Source organism: Pantherophis guttatus, chromosome 1 (assembly GCF_059756535.1).
Source record: "Pantherophis guttatus breed Tessera chromosome 1, ASM5975653v1, whole genome shotgun sequence".
In the NCBI taxonomy this organism is placed as follows: Eukaryota; Metazoa; Chordata; class Lepidosauria; order Squamata; family Colubridae; genus Pantherophis; species Pantherophis guttatus.
The window spans coordinates 88,011,258-88,026,887 of record NC_142063.1 but is presented as its reverse complement, the minus strand read 5'-3'; the positions used below and the strand labels follow the sequence as shown (position 1 = coordinate 88,026,887).

General features: G+C 36.2%; 1 protein-coding gene across 1 annotated transcript in view; it reads right to left on the bottom strand.

Moving 5' to 3' along the window:
* Nucleotides 1–1,015: 1,015 nt before the first annotated feature.
* The window catches only part of SLC6A5 (solute carrier family 6 member 5), a 74,789-nt gene continuing 60,174 nt past the window's right edge, over nucleotides 1,016–15,630 (bottom strand). The window contains exons 14-16 of the mRNA XM_087882800.1: nucleotides 8,781–8,881; nucleotides 3,936–4,103; nucleotides 1,016–2,794 (exon numbers count right to left, since the gene is read on the bottom strand). Of these exons, the coding sequence (XP_087738926.1) occupies nucleotides 2,639–2,794; nucleotides 3,936–4,103; nucleotides 8,781–8,881 (425 nt within the window). The 3' untranslated portion in view covers nucleotides 1,016–2,638. The remainder of the gene's footprint in view (nucleotides 2,795–3,935; nucleotides 4,104–8,780; nucleotides 8,882–15,630) is intronic.

The window sequence follows — 15,630 nt, the reverse complement described above, 5'->3', positions numbered from 1 at the left end:
TGAAGACAAAGAGACAAAAGGAATTAAAAACAGTCCCCTGAAAGAAGTACAATTAGTTCAGCTCTTACAAACACAAGAGTGGAGAAGAAGCAAGCAAGCTACTGTATTCTAGAATTCACCACCTCTACACTGGTTGCTAAGATATTTTATAGGGACATATAACAGCCCTAGAACATGCTACATGAACACTGATCACTTTTTAAAACCTCAGAGATGCATGTATAAAGTACAAGAGGATGCTGTAGGTTACAATTGTGCCAATTATTAAAAGGCATGTCTATCTCCTCCGTGGGTACTGCTTTTACAATGAACTGGTTTGTTTCAATAGAGTCCATTGTTCTTACGAAGCTCTCATCCCAAACTACTCAATAGATTAAAATTATTTTGTAAATCAATATTTGTACAGTATTGTATATACTGCAGGAAGATTCTATGAGCTACATACTGTGTGCAGAAATGCAATGCAGAGTTATCTATGGAAGAAATTGAGCCATTGAGCTAAAATCTTGCTCTTTCTTGAGTGAGAACATTTCTTGACTATCGCAACTTGTAAAGGTGGGTTATGATGTGACTACGGAATGACCACATGGTGGGAGTGGGTGAATGAAAATAAGGTGTGCACAGCTCAAAATAGTTATTCTGAGGAAGAATCTGTCTTTGTGAAGTTATGTATTATATATCATCATAACAACAACAACAACTATTACTAATACTACATTTATATAGAATGGGGTCAGGGATGAGCTATTTCCCTCACCCTGTTGACTGAAAGAGAAGAATACATCAAAAGGCTGTATAAATAACTTTGTAAGAAAAGAGCAGTGGCAAATCACACAGCTGAACTACGGAGCTAAATACTAATAACTGTTCTGTACGTGGAAGCTAAGATATATATTCTGCTATATCAATATAAAGTTAGGCACAAATTATACGATGGCTTCTTCAGAAGCAAAAGTTAAAACTCAAAGAGTGAAGAAAGGAACAGAAATCAATCTGGGACCAACCTGACATTGGGACCTCTTCGGTGTGCCAAGAAAATGTAGACACAAACAATACTCATAAATGAAGCATTTCTTTTAGGAATAAAAGGATGGGGAATGCTGAATTCTTGAAATTAATAAATTAGTGCAGGGGTGCCCATCTGCCTCATCTTGATTTTCTTTTTTTAGCTGAGAAATACAGCTTTGTGAAACATGACACAAGTCAGTATGTTTTGCTTTGCTTTGTTTACTATATACAACTTTAAAAAAAAAAACCTGAAAGGCTTATTCATCTTTCTCCAAATCTATGCTAAAAACATCATTCTTTATGAGTGCATTATATTAAAAGGCTGCACGTGGTAAAAAGCAGCTCAGTGATGCCAAAGTGACTAGCAGCCACTGAATGGAAGACATATTGGCAGAATCAGTGGGCCACATCTAACTCCTGGGCACAATATTGAAGAATTCCGTTCAGACTCAAGTGAAGCCCTTCTGCACTTAGATAGCGAGGTAGGAATCTAGTCTCAGCTGTTGTGTACCGTTCTTAGCTGCATCCTCTCTTTTCTTTCATGCATCCAAATCCAACTTCACTTCTATGTGTGACAAGCATAGTGACTTTAGAATAAGCTCCAGATGAGCATATATTTCAAGCTACAGTATTTTAAGTTGAAAACTCAGCTTGTTCAATAAGCAGATGTTTACAGTGGAAAACACTGGCTTGAGGCACCAAGTTTCAGAACTGGCCAGGCTTGGCAGCAAGAGGCCACTGGCCCGATGTGTCTACTATTACATATAAATAGTTGCTATCACACATTTTCATTAAAATACAAGACTCGATGGTATCTTGGGAAATACAGGTATGAAAAATGGATTTGTCCCAAATGCAGCCCTACTACTTGGTTGTCAGCTTTAGACAGTTTTGCATATACGGCAATCTGATTCAATGATTCCTAAATCTAATTTAATGTCCCTTAAAATTAATGAGCACAAATTTGATAAACCCAGTCAAGAAAAGCTGGTCAGCTTAACTCATTATCTTTGCTTTGCCCTTGCTGGCTTTTTCATATCATATAATTATGCAAAAGATACTTTTGTGCTAGGTTGGTTGTTGCTTTTTTTAAGATCCCAAGAAGATAACAATCCAGGTGTACAACCCCCCAAACTTTTTGCCAATCCACTGGTCTATCAGTAACAGGGAAGCAATGTTCTCTGGGTGTCCATATGGTATCAGCAATTGCATTATTGTATTCTACCCATGTGGCTGCAACAAACAAACCAAATTATGTAAATTAGCCCTAAGAGCAAAATTGGCCCAGCATTCACAAAACAATTTATCCTACTGCAACATCTGTTACCATTCTACAGTGAAGTATTCCTTCCTGGCACCAATGGATATGAAGAACAAAATCTAGTACTTAAAGTGGTCTATCTAGTGTTTACTGTGAGCATGCAACAATAAATCTTACTTCCTAAAGAACCACTTTCAGAGAAGAGAGAGAGAGAGAGAGAGAGAGAGAGAGAGAGAGAGAGAGAGAGAGAGAGAGAGAGAGAGAGAGAAAGAAAGAAAGAAAGAAAGAAAGAAAGAAAGAAAGAAAGAAAGAAAGAAAGAAAGAAAGAAAGAAAGAAACTGTACAACATAGTCATAAGTAGGAGAATTACTAGGATTGCATTTCCAATTCAAAATCTTTTGGTGGCAGTTTAAGTCCAAGGGAAGATGTTCCCAGTGGGTCTATCATATTCTGATAACGTACACCACGATGTTTAGCCAAAAATGGCCCCCAATCTGGCTGAGGAGAGCAGACCAACTTGAGCCTCTGTAAGGGAAGGGAGAATCAATTACAAATACAGATCAGGATCAATTGACATTACTCGATGTTAGTCTAGACAACTATATTAAAGTATCTGCGGTACAGAGTTTGTTTAGCTCAAGATCAATAAATAAAAACTCTATTTACTTATGTAGCCTTCACCATCGTCAATTATCTCTCCATTAGAGGCACTAGTGACTAAGCTCAAATGCCACGGCAAATGTGATCAATTGTTTAACCAAATCATCTGAGCAGTTGGTTCCTGCATCAAGATAATATGACTCCTACTTAGCAAATTTCTCAAAAAATGCAGTGATGACCAGGAATGTAATAAAAAAATATTTTAATTATCATACTACAATTTTATTTTTATCTGCAGGCAGGAAACTAGAATATTTCTGCAGAGTTTGAGGCAATGAAAATCTGAATTCTGTTTTCAAAATATAATTTGGTACATGTTATACAGAAAAAAAGGAAACATATTTATGACAGTATTAAAGGGAACAATTATATGTTTACTACCTATTAAAGGCAATTGAGTCTCCATACCAATTATTTTAATTCTTGCTTAATTACCACTTTGCAACTTATGCCTCCCCAATCAATTGTAATAAACTGAGAAGCTCAGGAAATATTCTGCTGAAAATGAAATATGAACAAATTGTTTCAGATGGAGTCAGGGGAATTTTGCCTTATCTTGAACCTCACTGGAAGCCTATTTCTCTAGTAAAAATAAATAAATACAGTACTTTTAAGGGTAGAATGCTATTATGAATCAACTTTGAAAGTTTCTAGAATATCACTCTTATCTTTGATGTTGGGGTAATGTGAGAGCCCCTAAGCAAGATGCACAAACTGTGGTTCTTCCCCATATTTTACCTATGTTCCTTACATTGGAACCATCTGCAGTATGAAATTTTCTGGATATTTCCAAGGATTTCTGACAGGTATATATGTTAGAGCTATGTTTTGAATTCATCTGATCCCAACAGTTATCTCCAGATGCTGCTCATTCATCCAAAGGAAACAATGATCAATAATAACCACAGAGTAAAACTTTCTAAACATGATTTTGGAAACATATGATAGGCCAATCCTATGCTAAATTCTGAAAAAAGGGGAGCAGAATAGAAAGCGTAGGAGTTACCTCAATGAAGTTCCCAGGAGCTAGATGCATTTTTATCACAAACATAACAGGAATCCAAATAACAGAGCAAGCCAACATCAACCATCCTAGTATCATTGACCAGCCTGGATAATGATAGGTGCCATAAGTCATTGGCTCCCATTTATAGAAGCTGAAGGAAAGGATGAACTAGAAGGAAAAAAAACCCACATGTGATTATCATCATGATATGAAATGAATGCACACAATTTCTATGAAAGTGTAAACAATTGTGTGTATAGATATACAACTTCATAACAATAAATGACTGTACAGGTAGTCCTCAACTTACAACAGTTCATTTAGTGACCATTCATTGCAGCATCCCCATGGTCACATGATCAAAATTCAGATGCTTGGCAACTGATTCATATTTATGATGGTTATAGCATCCCAGGGTCATGTGATCCCCTTTTGCAACTTTATGACAGCAAAGTCAATGGAAAAACCAGATTCACTTAACAACCATGTTACTAATTTAACAACTGCAGTGATTCATTTAACAAATGGAGCAAGAAAAGTCATAAAATGGGGCAAATTAATAAATTTCTCACTTAGCAACATAAATTTTGGGCTCAATTATTTCTCACTTAGCAACAAAACTTTTGGGCTGAATTTCAGTCGTAAATTGAGGGCTACCTGTATATGATTAGATTTAAGGCAATATCACCTTGTATAAATATTATATAACTCAATGGAAAAAGTTAAGTGTTTTTGAGGAAATGAAACCACAATATTATATCTACAGTTTAAAACAAGTTATTATGCAGGCTATTGGCAGCATTGCTTAATGTAATTATCTTATTAGTCCACTACATTTACAGTATAAAGAACCACGAAAAATGCAAAGGATTTTAATGCATCTTCAGTAACCTCATAATATGAAACATATTTTATTTAATTGCTCCATAGCTAAATTGGATCCATCTTTTCCTGATATGGAACAACAAGAATAATATATTTAGATGAAGATTTAAAAGTTGGCTGAAAAGTAAAGAGTTAAAAAAGGAGCCATTGCTACTCCCCATTCAATTTCTTTTGCTTAAATCCACATTCAATGATTGATGTGTTGTATTTTTTTATTTAAAAAAAATAGCTAAGGGACCATACAAATAACAGGTGCACATCAATGTTGTATTGCTAAGGAACACAAAGAAAAAATTTGCAAGCATTTTAGAGGTATTTAGAAGAAAGTCTAAGCTGCAGCCAAAGGTTTTCTGTTTGGATCCTGAAATATAAAACAGCTAACCTGTATTACGTTACTGCTGAGAGTCGCACCTGATGGGAAAATAACTAGTAATCTGGGACAGGCAGGGGATTTGGACTAAGCTGAAGCTCCTTGACCCACTTGCACCCATGTCAACTTGCAATGACAGCAAGACAGAAAAGAGCCAGCCATGTCTGGCACCAACAGCTACACTGAATGGCAGAGATACATCTTTGTAGAACTTGGCAGATGACTGCCTATTTTCATTTCCCCCAATGCTGCCACAGGGCAATCTGCTCCTGCTACCACAGTGCCCCTGCTCAGGAATAATAAAAGAGAGAGAGAGATGCATATGTATGTATGATGAAAAGGAAAGAGTTTGTATTTCCTAGATGCTTAATTCCTAGCATTATTCTGTATTCCCTGCAGAAAACCAAATTCTTAGGTTACGTCAGGGGTGAAATGTTTCCGATTCAGACCGGATCAGGCGATCTGGTAGCAATTGTGGCAGGTGGTTCGGAGAACCTGTAACAATGGCGGCGCGAGGCTCCGCCGACCCGCCCAGGTATCGTTACTTCCTGGTTTTAACCAGGAAGTAATGTGTTTTTGCCCTCTGCACATGCATAGGTTTTGCCCGTGTGCAGAGGATCTGCGCACGTGTGTGATGCATGCATGTGGCACGTGCACTTCCAAACCAGTAAGGAAGGTAAGTAGATTTCACCCCTCAGTTACATGATGTGCTTAACCCTGTTGTGTGACTTTCTAGAGCAGGGGTGTCAAACTCATGTCATCACGGCGACATCATGTGATGTGTCGGGACTTTTTCCCCCTTCGTTAAACTAGGCGTGGGTGTGGGCGTGGCCAGTGCACGACGCATCCATCCCACAGGCCGGGAGTTTGACAGTCCTGTTCTAGAGCAATCCGTGTAGAAATTATTTACTGCTTTCAAGTCAGGCAAGTTGAATCTGGACTATATTGCCGCAAAGGCCTAGTCGTTTATACAAATGGTGTTGGTTGCTGATGAAAAAAACATTTGATGTAGGTTGTGCACTATTTTTTTTTTCCAGAAGACTCCATTCTTTTAACTAACAGGCATTGCCGTGCTGAAACACAAGGCTTTAATCTTCAGCTGCACTGAAGTTTGGACTTCAGTCACATCTGCTAGGATTGAAGCAGGTTCTCAACAGCTGAATGACTTCAATGCATGAATGATAACAATGTCCTTCCAAGTGTTTGCTTTGCCTTCTGAAGGTGTAAAAAAAAAAGAGAGATACATTACTATAGAATTTATGGATTTAGGAAAAATGAGTCTTAAATCAGAAAATACCTCATCTAGTTGAGAAACCTTTTTCCCTAATGCAGTTTAAGGACAACCTTTTTTTTTTGTTTGTTTCTTATTCTATATCCTACTGGATTATAGCTGGGCAGGATCACTGTCAGACATGGATTACCTATCTTTCAAATCTCAATTTTGCATATAGCAATACTTTCAGGGATCTCTAACCACCTAACCTTGAAATCCTAAGCATGTGTGTAGAGTCTAAAGACAATGCTGCTTGGAGCAGAAGAGGAACAAAGAATACAATACAAATAGAAAGCTTGTCCTATGATTTTTTTTAAAAAGTAGCCAAAGTTTCCTTGCCATAATATGACAATTTGAGACTATAGCCAACAATTCAGGTATACGAAACCCCCTTTTTCTTTCTCACTAAATTCTTAGCTGTATTTAGCAACGAAGGGATATGTGTATACTGTGGAAGCCCTTATGACGAAAATACAATAGATGTAATTGTGTACAAAAAATATTTATAAATAAATAAATGCATAAAACTATGCTGACTTTTAAGCAAGGAATGACAATGCAAACCCAAGTCAAATTATTTAAAAGAGAGAGAGAGAGAGAGAGAAATTGAAACAGATTTGCCTTTATTTATTGTATCTCAAATGTGTTTTGTTTTAAGAGTGGAGCTGCTTCAACAGAGTGACACCTAGTGGCGCTGGGAATTAGCTGTTCCTAAATTCTCCTGGATGTCTGTCTGTCTGTCTGTGCTTTCCTTTGGAATACATTAGCTTTGATCTAAAAAAGGAAAGCCATGTTTACTAGAACAATTTGTCCCAATTGCTCAGCTTCAATGAATGAATTTGAGGAATGGAACAACTGTTGTTCTAAAGAGTAATGAATACTTTGCAAGAGACGGCACTATTCACTCACGAGTATGTGTTTTTAAAAAATTGTAATTTTAGTGCTGCACAGAAAGCAGCTTTATGCCATTTCTATTTTTAAAAAAGCATGTAAACATACAGCTTATTTTTGAGAACTTTTCCAATTACCTGCCATAACAATGAGATATAGGTGAATGTTCAGCTGTAGCGCATTCCAAGCATAATAATGGTTTGGAATAGACTAAAGAGTGATTATACTGTATATGTTTCGCAACTAATGACATCATTCTGAAACAACATATGCAGTAATCTTTGGTTTCTTTTAACCATGGTGTTACTAAATGAGCCATATGGCTTGACATATAATGCTAAGCAATAATGGGCTGATTCACCAAAACCATATCACATTATGGCTTATTGTTAAGCATAAACTGGGGCAATGTTTTCATGTACTAGATTTGTACTAATTATTTCTGGGCAATTTGATTTTGTCAAGACAATTTAGAAAGAGCATCTGAGCAACATTCTGTGGTGTCAATATAAGCCTGAGGTCAACTGCACAATCTTAGTCTTCTGTATCCAAACCTAATGACTATTATATGGGAAAATATCTCCGCCCAAATGATCCGGGCGTACATTCCTGTCATATTAATATGCAATCTCACCATTAAGCGGTTTCCACATGGCTATTTAAAAGAAATACATAAAAGCATCCATTAATTGGAAGTGTACTATGAAATATGCAAGATTTCCCGAATGACACCAGAGAAATTTACTATAGAAAGCAAATATTTCTAAATGTAGGAAATTGCAATGAGAAGGGTATTTTATTGTGAGTATAGATACATATGCACACACCCACACACACTTTAGAGGTTTGTTTAATTCATATTTATGCAAAATATAATATAATAGACCCATGGGGGAGAATTCTGGTTACAGTTCACTAAAATTTCTTTTGCTTGGATGCCAAAGATAATAATAGAAGATGCTATGCAGACACACAGTACTTCATTTCAGCACATTTCAATAGGGCTTTTAATGGAGAGTTTTTGGCATCTAATTAACCTCCACCAGCATAGTGCTAGATAAGAATTGAATAGATTATTTATGCATATCAAGTATGAGAACATGGAAGCCAAGGATCAACATTAAAAGGAAAAATAACATCCAGTGAAGAATGTTCATGCTGCGGTGTATTCCGGTACTTGAAATTTACATAAATGTAATTCTAGTGTTTAAATCCACCTTAGAACTCTATATTTTAGCTTCATGATTTTTGCTTCTATAAAAACCAAATTTAACCTAATGTATGTTTTGGCCATTAATAGCAACCAATAGTGAAAAGCTGCCCAGACCACCTATAGAGGTTTTTTTTTTATCTTTTGATGGCATATAAATACTGGAAATAAATAAACAAGACAATTTCCCCTTTTAATCCCCACTCGAGTTCTTACTGTTAAAATAGTTGGGGTCACAAAAGCCCAACAGACTCTCCAGAATTTATTTGGCTGGAATCCAATCATCATTTCAATGTCTTCACAAAATCTTTGCAAGCCTGTAAAATAAACACATGTAAATCCAAATGCAAAAGAGACTGAGATACAATTAAGATCTCTGGTGATCCCCTTTGTGTCTAATTATAGAAAGAACAGGCACACTGATTTGTCAGTCTAACTCTTCAAGACATATATTAATCATATTTTATAATATGGATTGCTCATATGGAAAACCATACTAATAGGTAAATTACAAAGTTACATTTTATATAAACATTAATGTAATATATTGCAACATACAGAATAAAATGAATACAACCTGTGGTCCATAGCAACATGTACTTAAGATTCTTATTTTTATTCTGAAGCAATTTTTTAAACTGATGAAGATATATGAACATTTAGAAACTGAGTTGAGGTTCTCAGTTTCAGAATTCTGAAATTGCTTTCTTGAAAGCAAATTGAGCCATATTTTGGAAAATATGATTCTTTTCTATTTGATTTAGTAAAATCTGAATAATGTTCACAGCTAATATTTATTTTCATCACTGGTTGATTTTTTTTAAAAAATTAATCCCCTTAGATAAACAAAAACCTTTTTATTGGGTTCTGTTATTTTAGAGATATAATAAAAAAAGATATAATAAAAAGATATAATAAAAAAAACTATGTGTTCTAATCTCAAATCAAGAATAAAAATTAGGAGGGTGGGATTTAAGAATATTTTGGATATAAAGCTTTGGATTCTCCAATAAGGAAAAGAAATCAAAGCCTGAAATTTAACTTTGAAATTGTTCAACAGTAATACAATATTATTGTAAATGTAACATAAAATACCGCAAAGAAATCCAGATAGTTTTCCATTAGCAACAGAATTGTTTCTTTTGATAGCAGTAATGTAGACAGGGCCATCGTTTCCACATTATTTCAGTCCATTACATCTTTTGATTGCTAGGCCTTTGCAAGACTTTCACATTATCTAGTTTGTTGCACCAGTTTTATGCACACAGCAGGTATATTTTTGTCTTAATGAAAAAGGGACTAATATTGAACTGGTGCAGCTTCCATTTCAGTCTTGCAATTCAGCAACAGAACTCTATTCTGTACCAACCAGAGGTGGGTGGATTGTGTGACTTTATTTTCTTTGACTTGTTCACCGCCATTCTTCACATCTATTTATCACTAAGTAAGTTCAGTAACAAATGCTTTCTAATAGGAACCCACATAACACTGAATCACTGCAACAGACATTAATTATTCACTCCCAAAGTACAAAACATCCCACCTCGAAAACAAAAACAAAAATGTGTGACTTTTCTTCTAGAGAGAATGACAGAACAAGGCTGACTCGGCTGCTCTAAATATGTTTCAGATATTACTCCAGCATGAAATTTCAACCTTTCAAGCTATACACCACCTTCTGTTACCACAGCAGCAATCTATCATAGTAGGTGGAAAATTTATAATGTAAAGGAAGATGTACCACAGAAAGAAAGAAAGAAAGAAAGAAAGAAAGAAAGAAAGAAAGAAAGAAAGAAAGAAAGGGAGGGAGGGAGGGAGGGAGGGAGGGAGGGAGGGAGGTGGGAGGGAGGGAGGAAAGAAAGAAAGAGGGAGGGAGGGAGGGAGGGAAAGAAAGAAAGAAAGAAAGAAAGAGGGAGGGAGGGAGGGAGGGAGGAAGGAAGGAAGGAAGGAAGGAAGGAAGGAAGGAAGGAAGGAAAGAAGGAAGGAAGGAAGGAAGGAAGGAAGGAAGGAAGGAAGGAAGGAAGGAAGGAAGGAAGGAAACTGTTTGTGCATCAATGTGTGTGCATGTACACATGCATATTTCTCATCACTAAACAATGCAGTAACCATTAATATGATTCCCCTTTTAGATGAAGGTAATGTTCTTCATTCAATGATAATGTCTAAGACATTCTGCTCAGGGCTTTAATACAGAATACCAAAAGCCAAACAGATTCCGAGTAACAAATGCCAATCCTTTTTCCGATAGTAACATGACAACAATAATAGAATGTTTAATAATCATTTCCCTTTTTTGAGGATTCTAAAAGCTTGCTACCTAATGAGCTTACTGTATGGATTCTCCTAGATTAAAAACTAAACTAAAGCATTTGCCAGAAGGAATTCAAGGACAAAGCCCTTGATAAAATAGATATCAGAAAAGCAATTGGTATGAAAAAACAAAACAAAAACAAGGCTGCTACAAACTATAAAACTAAAGCTCTTTTTTTTTTTTTTTTTTTTGGCAGACTCAAGGTTCATATATCTCTTTTTACCATCTATGTATTCTAATGAGAGCCCTTTGTTTTACAGCAGCAGGAATGTCTCAAACCTGTGCATTGTTAGTGGATAGGTTAGGTCAGGGGTGTCAAACTGGTGGCCCGCAGGCCAGATGCGTCACACGCAGGCCACGCTAACCCTAGTTCCTCGAATGGGAAATACATTGTGAAAAGTCACATGATGGCAATGTGACATGGCAAATTTGACACCTGTGGGTTAGCTCATTGTTAGCAGATAAATTGGCTCATTATTAGCAGATAAGTCTGCTCAGGAACTTTGCTTCTAGAGTTGTCTGATCTAGATCTAATTCATCTCCCAATTATCTCATTTCTCCATAAAGAAGTGAGCTTCTTCTCCCAGGCATGAAGAGCTGGAAAAGCCTTTGAATCTCTCTGCATTGGCAGCATTTTGGCTTGAGTTGTTGAAGTTCCTCCCTCTTCCTTCTCTAGTTCAGGGACGATGGAGAAGAAGAGGAAGGTTGGAATATCCACAGTCTGAATGGAACAACCAAATGCTTTTGGAATCTTGTTGTTGTTGTTCAGTCAGTAAGTCATGCCTGTGTCTTTGCGACCCAATGGGTCATAGGATGCTAGGACCCCTAGTATTCTATGTCCCCCATTGTCTCCCAGAATTTGCCCAAATTTATGTTCATTTCATTGATGACACTATCTAACCATCGCGTTCTCTGCCATCCCCTTCTCCTTTTGACAAGCTTTCACAATATCACAGTCTTTGGCAATGAGTCCTCTCTTCTCATTATATGGCCAAAGTATTTGAGCTTTAGTATCTGCCCTTCCAAAGAATAGTCAGGGTTGATTTCCACATTGACTGATGAGATCTCCTTGCAGTCCAAGAGACTCTCAAGAGCCTTCTCCAGCACCACAATTTGAGACATCATTTTTCATATTTGCATTATCAGAAATGGAGAAGTATCAGTGGTCATATTTTAAAGTCCTAAAAAACTCACATAAAATTATTTTAGTTGTCTTTTCTAACAACCTGGATTGTTGCGAATACAATAAATCTTCACAAACCTATTTAGGGGACCCTGGATACAATATACTTTTTTTGTTGTTCAGATTTTGCCGATATTTCATAGATACTGTCTGTTAATTAATTACAGAATTTGTGGATTAAATCAAGATTTTACTGCAAATGGTGCATTTACAGCCATTATGTAATTATGCAAACGATGTAAATTCAGATTTAACCAATATTCAAATTCAATAGACATCGTCCCTCCAACAGCCCATTAAAGTTTTACTGTTTATATAGCTTTTGGCATATAATTATGCCAAAAGTCCATCTATTCACTCTTTCTTCTAATGAATTAAAAAATAAAATGTCCAAGCTCAGTGTGCTAATGCTTATATAAAAAGTAATCCTGCTAATGACAAGGTATTTAACACCATTTTCAGAAATAGAACCAAATGTGGTATTTAAATTTTGTTTATAAATTGAAGTAAATGAAATGTACAACTGGGTCGGGGGTTTTTTGTTTTTTTTTTAAAGCTGACTTTTGCTTTCTCATGTACCAAATGTTCTAATAATTGTATTTATTTTAAAGTACTGCATTGGTATCTTCTTTTATCAAAATCAAAATAAAAGCTTCTTTTATTTTGGAGACTCACTTATCCACTTTCTTAATAGGATCCTCCAATTCAGAGAAGTAATCAGTGTCCCATTCAATCCCATCAACAGTCACTGACACTTTTTGCTGTTTCTCTCTCTTTGCTTCCACTTTAACTCAAACAGGCTGTCAGGCCTCCAGACCCAACCATGACAGTCGGTCTCTTTCATGCCGGTTTTCAGGGGTTATCTCCTGCTGTGGGGGATCACCACTCTCCCTGTCGCCTCCATAGTATCCCCTATCTCACGCAGACCCCTCCAGGGTCCAACTTCGTCTTTATCTGGCTTCCCAACGTGAAAAATCCAGCAAAGAACGAGCACTGTTCCTCTATGCCGCACCACCATGATGTCACCCCGGAAGTCCTATGTAACAACTATTATTATTATCTTTGCTGTTTGTATAAAAATGAATTATACCCAGAAGCCACACTGTTCATGAATTGATATTGATGTATTTTTAAAAATAAAAATCCAATAAAAGTTTAAAGAAAAACTGATTCCTTTCCCTTGCTTCCTGACTTTTCTAATTTAAAAACCTAATTTAAAAACTGAAGAGAAATGAAATTTATCATAAAAACCCTTGCCAGATACAATAACAACATGCCCATTTGTTTTAAATGCTCAAAAAAAGGTGTTACCTAAATGTTAAAGAAGTTCATTCTCTACGTTAAAATGTACAGCATATCAAATTGAAAGAGGTATGTGGGAAAAAGAGAAAGAGACAAAATCCAAAACAAATTAGAACAAAGGTGTAAATGGCATCTGCCAAGGACTGAGATGCTTTTACAAGGGGTTAATCTGGAGGATATCACTTTGGAATTTTGTTAATGTGCTACTGAAAAGAGAATCACTGTAAAATCAAATCCTGTTCAATTGAGCAGAGTGAGGAGTTAAAAAAAATAAACTTTGTAGCATAGGACCTTGTTACAGCAATACAGATAGTCCTCGACTTAAAACACTTCATTTAGCAACCATTTAGTGGCTCTGAAGTGACTTATGACCATTTTTCACACAACCGTTGCAGCATCCCTATGGTCACATGATCAACATTCAGATGTTTGGCAACTGGTTCATATTTATGACGGTTGCAGTGTCCCGGGGTCATGTGATCAGCTTCTGCGACCTTCTGACAAGCAAAGTCAATGGGGAAGCCAGATTCACTTAACAACCCTGTTATTAACTTAACAAAAGCAATGACTTACTCAACAGCTTTGGCAAGAAAAGTCATAAAATCAGGCAAAATCACTTAACAAGTGTTTCACTTAGCAATATAAATTTTGGGCTCAGTTGTGGTCGTAACTCGAGGACTACCTGTACTTTCAACCCTGACTGAGAACATACCGAAATGGGAGTACAATGTTATCATTGTGGCTATTGCTGCTATTATCATTTTCATCCTATACAACTCTTTTCTGAGATTAGTTCTCTACAAGGTAGAGCTGATGTAAACTATGCCTGGATCCAAAGGCACTCTCAGACTACATCATTGGGGGGGGGGGCAATGCAGTAGATTTCATCTCATCTTTCAGATCATAACCTCTACAATGACAACCTCCATCTTATTTGAATTTAGATTTTGCACACCTGCAAACAGACATTTAGGGAGATACGGCAAGAGCAGTGATGTGGAGAAAGTCATCTGGGTGTCATCAGTATATTTATAATGCTTTACACTGGACTATGTATCAGAATAGTTGCTATCTCACTCTTCTTCACTATCATTTTGTTTACTGCTATGTAACATAATATTACATATTATTGAGAAAAATGATTGATGTTTCAGAGAAGCGACAGAGGTTTTAAAGGCGACTGCAAGCTGTGATGCAGTCATTCTTCCCAATTTCACCTTCAGTTAAAGTGAAATTGCAGATGTTTATTTTAGAAACCAACATAAACTTTTAGAATGGGGATGAACAACAACAAAAAAAAAAACCATGGGTACATACAATTAAGGGTGCTTCACTCAAATCCCTTTTAAGATTCCTTAAAAACTAGTACAGCATGCAGATTGATGTTATGTAACTCGGTTCTGTGAGTTTTGCATTAATATGCATTATTGTTTAAATTCACTTGTGTACTACATGATTTTTGATTTTTTTTTTCAACACTGAATTTCTACATTTTTATCCTTACATTTTGCTTGCCCCCTTAGGTGGACTTGTTCCAGAAGCTTTGTTTTATAAATCAGCAAATCAATCAGTTGTTGAGAACAACGAGCATGAAGGGATAATAAGAGCCCGTGTGATCATAACAACTGACATTTCATTTGATATCATCTGTACCTCTGTTAAGAATAACCCTATTCTGTCAGGTAGAATTTGTGTACTTCTGCCACTCTGTGGTCAAAACCAGAATAGCATAAAAGTTTTGTTAGTTATAGAGAATAACTCAAAATACATTTTTTTAAAGCTTTATCTGTTTCAATGCGCTGCCTTCTATTAAACTGTAAACAAATTTTATTGTAATGAACTGTTTAGCCATTGTTGTACAAGTTTTTTCATGAACCAAACTGAAAAAAACAAGCAACAAGAAGTATTATTTTCTGCCATATGGGGCTTCCCAGAAGCAACTAAAGAATTAAATAGGATTTCCCTTCAGATATATTGAACTTTAAGTTCCATAATTTCAAGACAGCATTGTTCTAACTGGCTAGAAATTAAAATGTAATCTAAAATATCCAAAGGGCTTTATGTCAGAAAATATTACTCCTTAATCAAAGACACCAATACTCTTATGTTTACAATTAAAATACAATTCAATACCCCTAAAAGATGTGGGAAGTTAGCACCCACTCCTCTCATAGAAAATGAAATATTTTAGGAAATATTAAAAGGGCAGAATATTTCCCCAAAAAGGGAGGCAGAAACTCAGCCCCCCCACCTTTGTTAATGGGCCATTA